Source organism: Dama dama, chromosome 30 (genome assembly GCF_033118175.1).
Source record: "Dama dama isolate Ldn47 chromosome 30, ASM3311817v1, whole genome shotgun sequence".
NCBI classification, from domain to species: domain Eukaryota; kingdom Metazoa; phylum Chordata; class Mammalia; order Artiodactyla; family Cervidae; genus Dama; species Dama dama.
Window position 1 is genome coordinate 69451993 of NC_083710.1, and position 16637 is coordinate 69468629.

The 16637-nt window shown below is 38.5% G+C and overlaps 1 protein-coding gene and 1 non-coding gene across 2 annotated transcripts in view; both read left to right on the forward strand.

The window, feature by feature from the left end:
• Positions 1-16637, forward strand: part of GPC6 (glypican 6) — a 1190689-nt gene that overhangs the window by 584968 nt on the left and 589084 nt on the right. Inside the window, exon 3 of the mRNA XM_061133003.1 lies at positions 10095-10486. Within this exon, the coding sequence (XP_060988986.1) occupies positions 10095-10486 (392 nt within the window). The remainder of the gene's footprint in view (positions 1-10094; positions 10487-16637) is intronic.
• On the forward strand, positions 2947-3018 carry TRNAE-UUC (transfer RNA glutamic acid (anticodon UUC)). Its single transcript has one exon. It is a non-coding gene; the product is annotated as a tRNA-Glu (tRNA).

The window sequence follows — 16637 nt, forward strand, 5'->3', positions numbered from 1 at the left end:
AATTAATTTTTGCTGACAGCAGCTTCATCTCACAATAACTCCAGATTCTGATTTCTTCCTCATTGAATAAGTTGTTATTTTCAAAATAATTGTATTTAATTTCAACCCCATAATTTTAAAAAGTGCCTACTGAGGGTCTGTTTCTTACACAAAAATTCAACTGATGTTTAAGAAAAGCTACAAAGATAATATAATCAGGTATCTATTCAAATTAGTTGTCCTCTTTCCCTTCCATAGTTCTTTCATGTGAATAATGAAGAAATAAAACATGGCCTCTTATTGCTTATTGAAAACAACAACAAAGTTCCAAACTGAATTTATTCCATCCCCAGATGAAAGAAGGCTTCACTGTACTTTGGGAGACAGAGCAGTTTGAGTGTTAACTCATGATAGGCTTTGCTTGAATGAAGTAGGGGAGTGAATGTGAAAGGCAGCTTGGTGAGATCATGGGCTGTGAGGGCAGAGATCGGTAGAACCAGCAGCAGGAGAGACAGCAATGAAATCAGGCAAAGCGAAGACCTGGACAGACAGAGCCTCCAGAGAGAAAATGAGAGTCTGGTAGCCCTGTCTTGATAACCACCAATCTTTTGAGCAGAGGCCCCCAGGCATTTTACATGTAGATGCGCATGAACTTGGAGCATGGGAGGATATGACTCTTTGAAAAGTAGAAATATTAGTCGCTCAGTCATGTCCAACTCTTTGCAACCCCATGGACTGTAACCTGCTAGGCTCCTCTGTCCGTAGAATTCTCCATGCAAGAAGACAGGAGTGTGTAGCCATTCCCTTCTCCAGGGTATCTTCCCAACCCAGGGATCAAACCTGGATCTCCTGCATTGCAGGCAGATTCTTTACTGTCTGAGCCAGCAGGGAAGCCCTTGAATGTTTGTATAGGTATAAATACATGAGTTTGACCATCTGGTGATGTCCATGTGTAGAGTCTTTTCTTCTGTTGTTGGAAGAAGGTGTTTGCTATGACCAGTACATTCTCTTGGCAAAACGCTATTAGCCTTTGCCCTGCTTCATTCTGTACTCCAAAACCAAATTTGCCTGTTACTCTAGGTATTTCTTGACTTCCTACTTTTGCATTCCAGTCCCCTATAATGAAAATGACCTCTTTTTTGAGTGTTAGTTCTAGAAGGTCTTGTAGGTCTTCATAGAACCATTCAACTTCAGCTTCTTCAGCATTAATGGTCGGGGCATAGACTTGGATTACTGTAATATTGAAAGGTTTGCCTTGGAAACGAATAGAGATCATTCTGTCATTTTTGAGATTGCATCCAAGTACTGCATTTTGGACTCTTTTGTTGACTATGATGGCTACTCCATTTCTTCTAAGAGATTCTTGCCTGCAGTAGTAGATATAATGGTCATCTGGGTTAAATTCACCCATTCCAGTCTATTTTAGTTCTCTACTCCTAAAATGTCAACGTTCACTCTTGCCATCTCCTGTTTTACCACTTCCAGTTTGCCTTGATTCATGGACCTAACATTCCAGGTTCCTATGCAATATTGCTCTTTACAGCATCAGACTTTACTTCCATCACCAGTCACATCCACAGCTGCGTGTTGCTTTTGCTTTGGCTCCGTCTCTTCATTCTTTCTGGAGTTATTTCTCCACTAATCTCTAGTAGCATATTGGGCACCTCCTGACCTGGGGAGTTCCTCTTTCAGTGTCCTATCTTTATGCCTTTTCATACTATTCATGGGGTTCTCAAGGCAAGAATACCGAAGTGGTTTGCCATTCCCTTATCCAGTGGACCAGATTTTGTCAGAACTCTCCACCATGACCTGTCCATCTTAGGTGGCCCTACACAGAATGGCTCATAATTTTACTGAGTTACTTTGACATTACTTTGCCAACAAAGGTCCATCTAGTCAAAGCTATGGTTTTTCCAGTAGTCATGTATGGATGTGAGAGTTGGACTACACCAAGACTTGAGAGCTGAAGAATTGATGCTTTTGAACTGTTGGAGAAGACTCTTGAACATCCCTTGGACAGCAAGGAGATCCAACCAGTCCATCCTAAAGGAAATCAGACCTGAATATTCATTGCAAGAACTGATGCTGAAGCTGAGACTCCAATACTTTGGCCACCTGATGTGAAGAACTGACTCATTTGAAAAGACACTGATGGTGGAAAAGTTTGAAAGTGGGAGGAGAAGGGCACGACAAAGGATGAGATGGTTGGATGGCATCACTGACTCAATGGACATGAGTTTGAGTAAACTCTGGGAGTTGGTGATGGACAGGGAGGCCTGGTGTGCTGCAGTCCATGGGGTCATGAAGAGTCAGACACGACTGAGCGACTGAACTGAACTGAACTGAAATACATGAGTCTGGAGGATGACAAGAGGGCACATCAGTTTTGTCTGCTCTAAGATTCAGTCATAGGATTTCTTTCCCTCTAAGGCAGGGCTGCAATGTTATCACTTCCTAAGAGGAGCCCCATCCAGATGGAGTCAGGATGTATTTCACTGGATGCTCGTGTTCACCATCTATTTATTTGCTCCCTAGTCACCACTTTTTAAGGCTCTGCACTATGGCAGGCCCCATATATGGAGATGGTAGTTTTGGTCACTAACAAGCTGACCTGCGAATATGATGTGCATTTCAGCTCCTTTCATTCCTGTGTGTGAGCACACACAGCTCCTGAAAATTTTTTTGTAAATAAATTGCCAGACTGATGAGGTATAGAAATGTGCTGGTCTTTTCTTGGAAGGCTTCAATAGCCTGTCTCTAGGCTTCTGGGATTTTTTAGCAGAAAAGTATAGCTTACTGGAGAGATTGAGCATGTCCTGGGGATAGTTATGTCTGCAGACGTTTTTGTCATCACTGCTGGAGGGAGGTTGTGCCAATAGCATCTAATAGGCAGAAGCCAGGCATGCTACCTATTGTCTTACTGCGCATGGGGCAGACACTCAAGGAAGATGGTCCTGCTCAGGGAATTCTCTGATGGTTCAGTGGTTAGGACACTGCATTTTCACTGTGAGGGCCCAGGTTCAATCCCTGGTCAGGGAACTAAGATCCCACAAGCCACAGAGTGCAGCAAAAATAAATAAATAAATTTGATTCATTAAATTTTTGAATTTTTTTTAACTTAAAAAAAGATTGTCCAGCTCAAAATGTCAGTAATTTTGAGGCAGAGACCTCTGATGCAGAGGACTAGCACTGAGTCATGCATTCCACATAGCTGCAATCTGCCAAGGGTGGCATTTCATGTGGCAAGGGCTCCCTGAGCAGCATCTATCTTCTTATAGTCTCACCCTGCAGGGAGTGGGGAGAGACAGGTTATTTAGGGACCCTGCGTTTAGCCCTCAGAGTCTGTCAGAGAAGAGAGTAAATGGCACTGGGATTCCTTCTCCTTTAATGCTCCTCTTAACTCATCATTTCCCTGGTGGTCACATCAGTTGATGATGTAGGCAAGGAGACTTTGGGAGGAGAAGATATGCTTGAAAGTTGACAGGCGTGTGCAGGGTGAAGGACTCTTCTATTCACTTAACCTTGAAAAGGGCCTGGGTAGAGGGCAGGACCATAGCTTTCCTGTGTCTGAATCATAGCCCTTGCCTGAGATCACCTTTCTGAATCATATACCCTCCATGCCAGCAACTTGGAGTTTTTCTCAGCTAAAGCTTGGGTTGTGAGCTGACTGAACCGATAAAGCATGCTTTTGTGGAAGGAGGGGCAGAAAGAAGAGATTAGGAGAGAAATAAACTCAACACAAATATGTGGATTTAGGGAAGCAAAGTGAATAGACTTCCTCCCCGTGGTGGGACAGACACTGTGATCACGTGTAGATACTGTCCCCACCGACTCGTGACCAGAGCTTTTCACTCACTGGGTTCTATGAAGACGTGAATTTACACCATCAACATGAAGCACTAATTTTAAATGAGCTGGCAGTGAGGAGTGTTTTGGAGAGCGTAAAAAGAGAACAGGAAAACACTACAGTTTCTAGATAAATGCTGAACAGTGCTTGATCCGGTCGCCATGCCCAATCCTGCTACGGTAATATTAGCTAGTCGGCACTTCCAGCTTAAACGGGCCTACCATATTCTGTCTGGGGCAGACTGCAAATTCCTCGAAAACCTTCAATCTGCCTCTCTTTCTCCTCTTGCTTGCACCACCCCTTGGTCCTGTGTGCACCTGACGTTTTGATCCATTCATTTGGAGGCAATAAATGGAAGCCTTTCACAGATATCCTTAGGGCGCCTTTTGGCTCCTAGGAGTTGATTTTTGCCCCTTTAGAGGCTTCTCCAAACCATCCGTGGTGTGCATAGACTTTCTTTTTCACTTTTGGAACAGTGGTGTTTTTTATCCACAAGATTACTCTCCCACTTGGGGCAGTCTGCCCTGCAGCAAACAGATGTTCACATCCACATCTCCCCTCTAGATGAATAAAATCCTCCCAGAGGCTACAGCTGGCTGGAAAAAGTTCTTTTGTGCTTATATGAAGCATAACTGAGCCCTAAGCAATCACCTTTGATGTATATTTTGTGATTGGGGAAGAAAAAAATAATAAATAAATAAAAATATTTTTATCTGCCAAACTCTTTCTTGCAGATAAGAATTTTCTGTTGACTGAAACCTGTATCCAATGTGAGCTTTGCCCTTACCCATTAAGCAAAGGGTTAGACTGAGTCATGTTTCTTTCCTTATATGGTTATTCAGTTTTGTTCTCTTTGCTTTTTGGGCATAACACTTTCTCAGCAAAATGGATCTGGTAACTCTAATCCCCATCTTGTTTGGTTTGCTGAGACAGTTTTCATTCAAGCATAAAATACTTTGTTCAAAGAGTCACCCTTCAAAAGGTGAAAGTTTAAGTCTTTGAGCATGCTAAAAACGAAATGAGTATACTTATTTTTTGGAGGACATTAGTTTTGCCTCAGTACCTCGGATCCCCATCTTTCATAAGATCTAAGATCAATGTACTTTAAGGTAGCAACATTTGTCATAATTGCCTGATGTATTAGCATCCTTTAGTACCAAATATTAACTTTGACTGTGAGATCACTAAACCATATAATGATTTTGAACAAGGAATAATAACTTGAATTTTGAGGACCAGTAAAACTAAGAGCAAACTTCTGAGTCAATGACACACGCTTACACACAAATTTAATCCTGCCATCTGAAAAAATGTTTCTTGAACCATATTTATGGAAGTATGATAACTGAGTTTCTATATTCATACAATTGTGATTACTAATTTTGGCATAAAGAAACAAACCACAAAACACAGTGAGTGGGCAATATGATTCTAACCATTTTGCTGCAAAATAGTCAGAGACTAATATTTTCCCCTTTTCAGGAGAGGAAACACTAGGAATGTTACATTCAATAAAAGAAATACAGGCAGAAACCAACACAACATTGAAAAGCAATTATCCTCCAATTTTTAAAAAATTAATTTTAAAATAAAGAAAAAAACAAAATTGTCATTCCTACAGTAAAGAATTTATACCTCAAGTCTTTGGAGAGCAACGAGAACCAGAAGATAACAGCACACCCCCTCCTTTTTTTTCAGCTCTTGCAAATCCAGACCACACTATTGATTACTGACAATTCATTGCTGAAGGCAGTACTCTGTATTCAATAAATTAAGCTTTAATTTCTGAGTCCAACAAAATAATTGACCTCAAAAAGAAGATAAATGAATAGACTATCCTAAACTCGTGATGAGAATCCACTTTCCAATCTCATTATATTAGTATTTTTCAATTCAGTGATTTTTCCATTCTTTCATAGTTTCTTTCACAATCTGTAACACCTTTTACCTGCTCCTATATGAATAAGGCCAAACTATTTTCATCTTTGGTTTCAAGACTGAGAGGTTTTATTATGGTAATACTTTGGTATAATTTAATATAGTTTCCATTTTTAGGGCAATCTAAGTGACTAGTAAATTTCTGAAAAACTTATGAAATGTTTCTGATTTCATAAAATCATAAATAACATAGACATAGAGCACATATAAATAGGGCTTTCCTGGTGGCTCAGATGGTAGAGAATCCGCCTGCAATGAGAGAGACCTGAGTTCAATCCCTGGGTTGGGAAGATCCCCTGGAGAAAGGCATAGCAACCCACTCTAGTTTGTTTTTTGTTTTTTTTTTTTTCATTTATTTTTATTAGTTGGAGGTTAATTACTTTACAATATTGTAGTGGTTTTTGTCATACATTGACATGAATCAGCCCACTCCAGTTTTACTGCCTGGAGAATCCTATGGAAGGAGGAGCCTGGCAGTCTACAGTCAATAGGGTAGCACAGGCAGACATGACCGAAGCAACTTAGCAGACATGCGTGCGTAGCACATATAAATATTTTGACCAAAGAATCCTTTGACAGTTTTGAACTTTTTTCCCCCATCTGATTTTCCTCAATGAATCCTTGAAGGTTAGAGAGGTTTAATACTATGTAGCCTGATTTTAACATTTGATAAAAATTAAAATAAGAACTATTTGGTGCCTTAAGGCAGACAAGCCATGAATTTCAGATAATCCCTCAATTTTTGCTGAGAGTATAGCAATAGAATTTCTGTATTTAAGAAGAAAAAGTGTATTCTTTATAGTAAGAGGATAAACATTGAACAGTGTCCTTTTTAAGCATATCGGTTATATTTGAAAACAAATACAAAATAATCACCATTATAGACACAATTTTATCAAGACAATGGTTGAATGTAGCTAAGTCAAGTGCTTCTTCTGATAAAGAAGAAATTAGGTGTAGCTCCCATGGACTCCATGGAGAAAGTCATTGATGTTTCCTTCTGCAGCTCAGGAAAAAATCCCCCCAAGCCTCCGGATAAAAAGAAGAGACTTTTGTTTTGTTCCTATTGGAATTCCTTGAGGTATCCAGGACATGATATTTCCCTGCATTAGCTGAGAGGGGCCATAGCTTTCAGGAATAAGAGAGAACAATGGGAGGTAAAGTGGAATTACTCTGTTGTTGGGAATTGGATTCATAGACTCAGAGGCATAATCTTTCCTTAGCCTTTTCCCACCCTTAGTTACATTCTCCAAATGGGATAACACTTGAGCTTGCTCTAGTGCAAATGTATAAGCTTTGTACATACATAAACTCTTTTTTTTCCCTCTGTATTCCTTTTTTTGGGGAGTATAACTGCTTTACAATATTGTGTTAGTTTCTGCTGTACTGCAGTGTGAATCAGCCACATGCACACACGTATCACCTCCCTCTTGAGCCTCTCTCCAGCCTCCCCACCCACCCCCACCCGCCAAGTTATCACAGAGCACGGAGCTGAGTTCCCTGCGCTGTAACAGCGGCTTCCCACTAGCTTCCCACTTTACACGTGGTGGTGTATGTATGTCAGTCCTATGCTAAAAATTCATCTCACCTTCCTGTTCCTGCCCCTTTCCATGGCCATGTGACCATTCTCTGTGTCTGTGTCTCTATTCCTGCCCTGCAAATAAGTTCAGCACCATTTTTTTCTAGATTCCATATATATGAGGGAGACCAATATGAGGGCCAATGAGTCTAGCAGGGACATTGTTTTCTCCATCCCATTTCTTACATACTGTAACTATTCCCAAAAATATTCAAGTGCTGTTTCAGGATGACAGAGGTCGTTCTTGGTAGACTCTTTTTCATTTATTTATTTATTTTTTAATTAACAGAATTTACCCATTTATTCTTTTTTTTCCATTTATTTTTATTAGTTGGAGGCTAATTACTTTACAATATTGTAGTGGGTTTTGTCATACATTGACATGAATCAGCCATGGATCTACATGTATTCCCCATCCCGATCCCCCCTCCCACCTCCCTCCCCATCCCATCCCTCTGGGTCTTCCCAGTGCACCAGCCCTGAGCACTTGTCTCATGCATCCAACCTGGGCTGGTGATCTGTTTCACCATAGATAATATACATGTTTTGATGCTGTTCTCTCGAAACATCCCACCCTCGCCTTCTCCCACAGAGTCCAAAAGTCTGTTCTGTACATCTGTGTCTCTTTTTCTGTTTTGCATATAGGGTCATCATTACCATCTTTCTGAATTCCATATATATGTGTTAGTATGCTGTAATGTTCTTTATCTTTCTGGCTTACTTCACTCTGTATAATGGGCTCCAGTTTCATCCATCTCATTAGAACTGATTCAAATGAATTCTTTTTAATGGCTGAGTAATATTCCATGGTGTATATGTACCACAGCTTCCTTATCCATTCATCTACTGATGGGCATCTAGGTTGCTTTCATGTCCTGGCTATTATAAACAGTGCTGCGATGAACATTGGGGTGCACGTGTCTCTTTCAGATCTGGTTTCCTCAGTGTGTATGCCCAGAAGTGGGATTGCTGGGTCATATGGCAGTTCTATTTCCAGTTTTTAAAGAAATCTCCACACTGTTCTCCATAGCATCTGTACTAGTTTGCATTTCTACCAACAGTGTAAGAGGGTTCCCTTTTCTCCACACCCTCTCCAGCATTTATTGCTTGTAGACTTTTGGATAGCAGCCATCCTGACTGGCGTGTAATGGTACCTCATTGTGGTTTTGATTTGCATTTCTCTGATAATGAGTGATGTGGAGCATCTTTTCATGTGGTTAGCCATCTGTATGTCTTCTTTGGAGAAATATATGTTTAGTTCTTTGGCCCATTTTTTGATTGGGTCATTTATTTTTCTGGAATTGAGCTGCAGGAGTTGCTTATATATTTTTGAGATTAATTCTTTGTCAGTTGCTTCATTTGCTATTATTTTCTCCCATTCTGAGGGCTGTCTTTTCACCTTACTTATAGTTTCCTTTGTAGTGCAAAAGCTTTTAAGTTTCATTAGGTCCCATTTGTTTATTTTTGCTTTTATTTCCAATATTCTGGGAGGTGGGTCATAGAGGATCCTGCTGTGATTTATGTCAGAGAGTGTTTTGCCTATGTTCTCCTCTAGGAGTTTTATTGTTTCTGGTCTTACATTTAGATCTTTAATCCATTTTGAGTTTATTTTTGTGTATGGTGTTAGAAGGTGTTCTAGTTTCATTCTTTTACAAGTGGTTGACCAGTTTTCCCAGCACCACTTGTTAAAGAGGTTGTCTTTTTCCATTGTATATCTTTGCCTCCTTTGTCGAAGATAAGGTGTCCATAGGTTCGTGGATTTATCTCTGGGCTTTCTATTTTGTTCCATTGATCTATATTTCTGTCTTTGTGCCAGTACCATACTGTCTTGATGACTATGGCTTTGTAAATGGCTACACTACCCAAAGCAATCTATAGATTCAATGCAATCCCTATTAAGCTACCAACGGTATTTTTCACAGAACTAGAACAAATAATTTCACAATTTGTATGGAAATACAAAAAACCTTGAATAGCCAAAGTAATCTTGAGAAAGAAGAATGGAACTGGAGGAATCAACCTGCCTGACTTCTTTTTCATTTAGAACCTCTTAACCAGAAATCCCAAATACCTGTATTTTGTTCAAGTTCTATATAGTGATAGTTTATCATAATAATACATGGTACTCCATAACTTTCTGATTCGTTATGGCAGCCTAAATTCTGTTTATTATAGCTTTGGTATTAAGTGAATTTAATTACACTATGAGTCTCTAAACACTGATAATTGATTGCTATATATAACAACTCCAAAAGGTCCAAATATTTCATTACTTTGAATATCTCATTTATAAACTTTTCCAAATAAAAGCAAATTAATTGCATGTAGTGGTTAGAACAGATTTTTAAATAGACTGGAGCAAATGTTTTTATCAGTTATGCATTTATTGTATTAATGACAATACTTAGCCACATGTTCTGATTCAAGTTAATAGAGTTTTCTAAAATTTACAACAAATGGAAAAATAATTGAACTTCTTTGGAAGAGTATTAAATGGTAAATTCCTAATGTTAATGGATGTTCTTTCCAACATAAATCACATGCTCTTCTGTTTTCTTTGAGAGAAGATCTTAGATATAAGTCAAATCTCACTTAAAATATTTTCATCAGTTGATTGATACGTTAATCACAGGAGACATTTTTTTTTTCTGTGAAAACAACCATTAGAAACAGTTGTTTTGGGGATAAGTGGATGTTTTGGACTTCGTAGATCTTTCTAATTTATGACTGCTTTCTTGTTTTAATTTGCAGAGTTTTTCCGAGAGCTCCTGGAGAATGCAGAAAAGTCATTAAATGATATGTTTGTACGGACCTATGGAATGCTGTACATGCAGAATTCGGAAGTGTTCCAGGACCTCTTTACGGAGCTTAAGAGATACTACACAGGGGGCAATGTGAATCTAGAGGAAATGCTCAATGACTTCTGGGCTCGGCTCCTGGAGCGGATGTTTCAGCTGATCAACCCCCAGTATCATTTCAGTGAGGACTACCTGGAGTGCGTGAGCAAATACACAGACCAGCTGAAACCGTTTGGAGATGTTCCCCGGAAGCTGAAAATTCAGATCACCCGCGCCTTCATTGCTGCGCGGACATTTGTCCAAGGACTGACCGTGGGCAGAGAAGTTGCAAATCGAGTGTCCAAGGTAATTGAAATTCTGCTGTCTTTCTAATTGGCCTTTCCCATTTTCTCTGTTGTTTTTTTTTTAACCAGTGTTTTGTTTTTTTTTTTCTTTAAAATTCAAGTAAAAGTTCTCACGTACAGTGGTCTTGCTAAATTAGCTAAATGTCAAAGCTTAATTCTTTGTGTGAGAGGAGCCAGGATTTCAAGCCATTCCATGTGGTTTGAAACATAATGTCAATATTTATCAGCAATTCAGCAGGGAAGCTTTTATCAGGGAAGACATGAAAACAGGTGTCTTGTAACCATGACCACTTGGCATTTCTGATCAGTTTTAAGGATGATAAATACTCATGAAGCAGTCTATCCAGAGGTTATAATCCTCTGGGAAGGCACAAGATGACAGTCTTCATGGTGACTGCAAGTGGAGACAAGTTGTTGCTCAAAACACCAGCACCTGGCCTTTCTTCTTCTTTATCACCCTTGTCAATGTGGCAAATTCCTTAATAGTAAAAGAAGAGCCTTTAGCTGACACCTGTAGAACTGGATTAGGGAGGACTAATGAATACAAAGTGTAGACTCTGGTGGAGAATTCTTTCTGTTATCCATTATCTTTGTAATTCAATGCTGTGTATTGCATTGGGCTTATGAGAAAGATAAATCACTAATACATATATGTGTCTTTCCTTGAGGATGTCTCTAAACCTTTAATGGATGGGGTCTTTTTCCACTGCTGTTTTCAAACATTGACTGTTTCCTGTGTAAAGGATATATGGCTTTGTTTAAATTCTTCATTGACATTCAACTGCTCTTATGAGATAGGCTTGCCCATTTATGAGGGCTGTCCAACAAATAAACTGGAAGATGATTACTTTAAGAGGTAAAGTTAAAACAATAGATAACAGGAGTCTGGTATTATGTCACCCAAAGAAGGTCATGTTTGTACAAAGATTATTGCTAAATATTACTTTCTTATTGCAGAGTTGTGCCAAATAGCCACATATTTTTTATAACTATTGGTACTCTCCTGCCATGTTTCTTTTTTCTCCACTTTGATCTCCTCAGTATTTACATCTTGGTAGAAAGATGTATATACCCTTAATAATGTTTCTCTATAGCTCTATTTGTAAAATTAATAGCAGTCCATTTTTAAATGAGAGATTCTTAAAAAGGTTACTTGAGCACATGGAAAGATTATTTGGAAGAATGCTCTGAGGAAGATAATCACAAGGGATTTAATAATACAAAGGGCCTGTAACTTTGATGTTAAAAATAATTTTTTTTGTTGAAAATCAACATTCTAAATACCAAAGGAAATAGAACCCCAAAAGTGGATTAATAAGGAATTGGCCAGGTGGAGTAATAAGAGGGAACATGATCACCTGGGTAAGTCTGTGACATACAGATCGATGTAAGCAATAAATATATATTCCATATATTCTTGAGGGATAGATTTTGTTGTTAAGAAATGTTAGTCACGGTGGCTTCAAATTGAAGCCCTTGCTTTTATTGCAGAATGAAATTGCCAGCTTTTGAGACACATGAGGTAAGAAATTAAAAGTGTGGATTGATACCTGTGACAGTCCTGATTGTATATATAGAGTCTGCCTGCGTGTGAATAATGATTAGATACATATATTTACTCTGGGGAAGTCTCAGTGAGGTAAGAGAATATTTTCTATCAGTCCATCTAAAAAGCCACAGAGAGTTGGCTGATGCCTCTCTTTCCTGTTTCTCAGAGGATGACATTAAGGACAGTCAGGAAGTGGCGCCTCCCGTTGCCTTTCCCTGACTGTCCCAGTCTTGAAATCTTTGTCTACCAAAAGCTAATGTGTCAACCTTCCTGGTAAAGACTGATATCATGGACCAGCCATCAGCAGAGTATGACCTTCAGTTTTGTTTTCTAGACATAAAGTGAGATGCACTCTGCAACACTGAGATCTTTCTCCCCTTGATTTTTTTCATGACCAACATTCATTTGCAGAATAGCTGCTGTGGGCTTGCAATGTTGTTTGTGGTCATGTGACCATGAATGTTTACTATTTTATGCAGATATTATCTAGTTTGACCTGAGTATCCTTAGCCCTGAGCTATTCAAATCATAAATCCCATACTGACATCTGGTTACTGCCTTCTAGTAATGGATGGATGGATGGAAAGAGAGAGAGATGGATGGATGGAAAGAGAGAGAGACGGATGGGAATATATAGCCTTGGTTTAGAAGCTGAGAATTTTTTTTTTCTCAAATAATTTATGACTTAGGGACTTAAGTATTTTACCAGTGAACTTTCTTAACTAATGATGACCAGATGGTCTGTAGCTGATTAAATCAGATGCAGAACTACCAGTACCATTTGGGTGCCGATGACTTACAGCACCCAAACTATTCTTTGTGATAAGAATAAAATATTACAAGACTGACTATATTAAGAGGAGAAGTAAGAATTGTGTTTGAAGGTTAGCCCCTCATAAATCAGAAGTTTCCTTGTGGTCTGTTACTTGAATGATTTGGAATTTGTGAAATGATTGTAGAAGAGTTAAGGAATTCAAGGCAAAAATCCAAAATAGAGATTCACAAACTATAATAACTTATCTCCTGCACCTTGGCTTAGGAGATATTTTTTATCCTTCAGTTTCCCTCTTCTCTTACAGTGGCTTCTTAAATCTTGGAAGGCATCATTAATAGCTTCTAATTAATTGTTTTGACTGGGAAATTTATCTCTTTGGCAAAACACAGCAGTTTGACACAAATGTTTTGACACAACATTTGGGGAATTTCCTTACCAGAAAAATAGAGAACTAATTTGATGATATCAACATAACTATTTTTAGAATTTACTCTTGCCATCTCACATCTCACAAGTCGTTTTCTAGGCTTTGTATGGGACAAGTTAATTTTAAATAACTGTTTGAAAATACCTGTGCTATTGAATGGGGCTTCCCTGCTGGCTCAGTGGTAAAGAATCCGCCTGCAATGCAGGAGACTCAGGAGACATAGGTTTGATCCCTGGGTTGGGAAGATACCCTGGAGGAGGGCATGGAAACTCACTCCAATATTCTTGCCTGGAGAATTCCATGGACAGGGGAGCCTGGTGGGCTGCATTCTGCGGCGTTGCAAAGAGACAGACACTGCTGAAGCAACTGAGCATGCAGGCATGTGCTATCAAATACATGCATATCTTAACACTGCAGTTCTCACCTCTGGACACACTGTTTGACCTGTATACAAATCTATGTGTAGGAATCCCAGCAACATTGTTTATAATAACATATAAAGTGAAAATATCGCAAATGTACCATCTGCATAAATGATGATCTCTTCTGAAATCCTATGGAGCATTGAAAATAAGTGAACTACAGCCATGTGTGTGGATGAATCAGTTGCAAAAATATTTTTGAGAAAAAAAAAATAAATAAATAAAATCACCAAAGAATATATACCATTTCAGTTCAGTTCAGTTGCTAGCCGTGTCCAACTCTTGTGACCCCGTGGACTGTAGCACGCCAAGCTTCCCTGTCCATCACCAACTCCCAGAGCTTACTCGAACTCATGTCTGTCAAGTCATATACCATTTATATAAATTTTTTAAAAAGTACAAAGCAATACATAATTTAAGAATTAAACTATATATGAGATCACATGTGCTTATTAGTTGCTCAGTTGTGTCCAGCTCTGTGTGACCATGTGTACTGTGGCTTGCCAGGTTCCTCTGTCCTTGGGGTTTTTCAGGTGAGAATACTGGAATGGGTTGCCATTTCCTCCTCTTAGGAAGTATGTTGCCATTTCCTCCTCTAGGGGATCTTCCCAACCCAGGGATCGAACCCACATCTCCTGTGTCCCTTTCATTGCAGGCAGATTCTTTACCTATTGAGCCACTAGAGAAGTCTCTTCTCTTACACTGGCTTCTTAAATCTAGGAAGGCATCATTAATAGCTTCTAATTAATTGTTTTGACTGGAAAATTTTTCTGTTTGGCAAGGGAAAAAAAGAAAGAAGAAAACTTTCAAGTGATAAACACAAGCATCATATAATAACATCTGGGGATTAGGTTTCGATGGCTTATAAAATAGAGATAATCAGGGGGTTCCATACTTACTGATAACATACTGTTTCTTAATCTCTGTGCTCTGTGTGTCTGCATGCAGGTTTAAGATTTTTCAATGAAAGAGATTAAAGTGGGATGAGACTTATCATTGTTCATCTGTGATTCTTTCCATCTCTGTAGATATGCTCAAGTGCCTGAGCTGCCTTCCATGGTTTATCAAACTTACTGGTGTTTGTAGATTTGACCATTCACTTTCCATGTTCCACATTGTGCTAAATGATATCAAGTAAGCATGGAGACAAAGCTCTAAAATGAACATAAAAGCAAATTTTGATAATAGTCTTGAGAGAGAGGATCCTTACTATTTTTTTTTAGCATGATCCCTTTTTTAAAGCACCACTCTTCTTCCTTATATACACCCATTCATTAATGGAAATTTGGATGCCATCATGACTCTGAAGCTAATCAGACATGGGAAGAACAGAAAGAGGGCTGCCTAGAGATAGTAACAATTATTTGCTTAGACTGAGCTTCTATTTTTCATCATGAAGGCAAGTGACTGTAGTGTCTTCACTAGTCCATCTTGAAGCCATTTAAACAAAGAAGACATGACTTTCATATCTTTTTGCTTTAATAAATGTGACGTCTATGAGGAAAAGCTATAAATTGTGTCAGTAGCAAGCACTTTAACTATGAAAGTCATTCCATTGATTCATTCCAGACAAATTAGGTAGATAATGATATTGGAATCTGTAGAACTTGAACTGTGGCCAAATACTGTCACTTATCTCTCTCTATCTAGATCTATTATGCATCTGTTTTTCTATTTAATTTTTTTTATTCCTTGTGGGTTGGGACTTTGAAAAGAAAGTCTGGCTTTAGTAAGACCAGAATATTATTATCAACAGACACCTGCCTATGTCTGCTATCCATAATAGTATCTTTGCATGGGGAGCCTCTTAATGGACCCATCCAGCTGAGTAAACAAGCTTCCATTAACAATGTGTGCCTAGAAAGCTATAAACAGAGAGTCCATTTTCAAAAACTGTGGTTGGTACATTACAAGGCTGAAAAAAAAAATGATCGTCAAATTTGATGCACTGAAGGATATGAAATATATCCATTCAACACATTCTTTGATAATAATTGAAAACCATTCTGAAGAATATGCCATAGATATAGTTAGTCTAAAAGGGAAATGATATTCTATCTAGCTTTTGCTTCTGAGATAGAATTTAAGGCACAAACTAAGACCACCTGTTGTACCTGTCACCCAAATGACCTGTTTCGCTCCTTCTGTGGTCATCTTTTGATTGGAGTTAATGTTTTCAGTCATCCAGAAATGAAAAGGACCACAAAGAGGCTTTAGGTGAATGAAAGGTTTTTTAGTTCTTTTGTGGTCTGTATATTCTCTTCTGTAATTGATGATTGTCTAACATAGAACAATAATATAATCAATAATATACAATATTAGGAAGAATAGGTAAACCTTTTGAAGCTGTCAATAATATTTCTATGTTTACAACTTTTAAGTCAGCTTGAATAATATATGCTTGTTGTTTTATGATGATGGTGTGGGCATTACATTATATTTAGAAAGTGCTTTGCCGTCAATCAATAATTTCATAATTAAAAAATAGTAACAAAATAACATTAGTACTAGTGGCCAAAACAGCAAAAATAGCTTATTAATATACTTCATTGAAGATGTATGGATTTTGCCATGAGCCAGGTGCTTTGATAAGCACTGGAAATTGTAAGGGTGTGAGCCAGTCCAGGGATCAGAGGAACAAGAGTTTCTCCCCTGAAGAAGAGCATGTGTGGTGTTCCACAGAGGACTCCAGGGAAGAGACAAGGTCCCATTTTTATAAAAACTATTTGGTAATTTTGATTAAAACAATGAAAATATTTCTTATTTTAAATTATCTTGCAAAATGCCTCCCTTAGGTGTGTAAGTTTGGGAAATGGTTAAGAGAGTGAAAATTGAGGAGAATGAAGCCATTTATTTCCAATGCATTAAGAGCTTTTTATGTATCCTTTCTTTATGGTCTTTGGTAGCTTGTGTCTATAATAACATATGTTTTGTTAAGTGAAGTGTTAGTCGCTGAGTCGTGTCCAACTCTTTGCGACC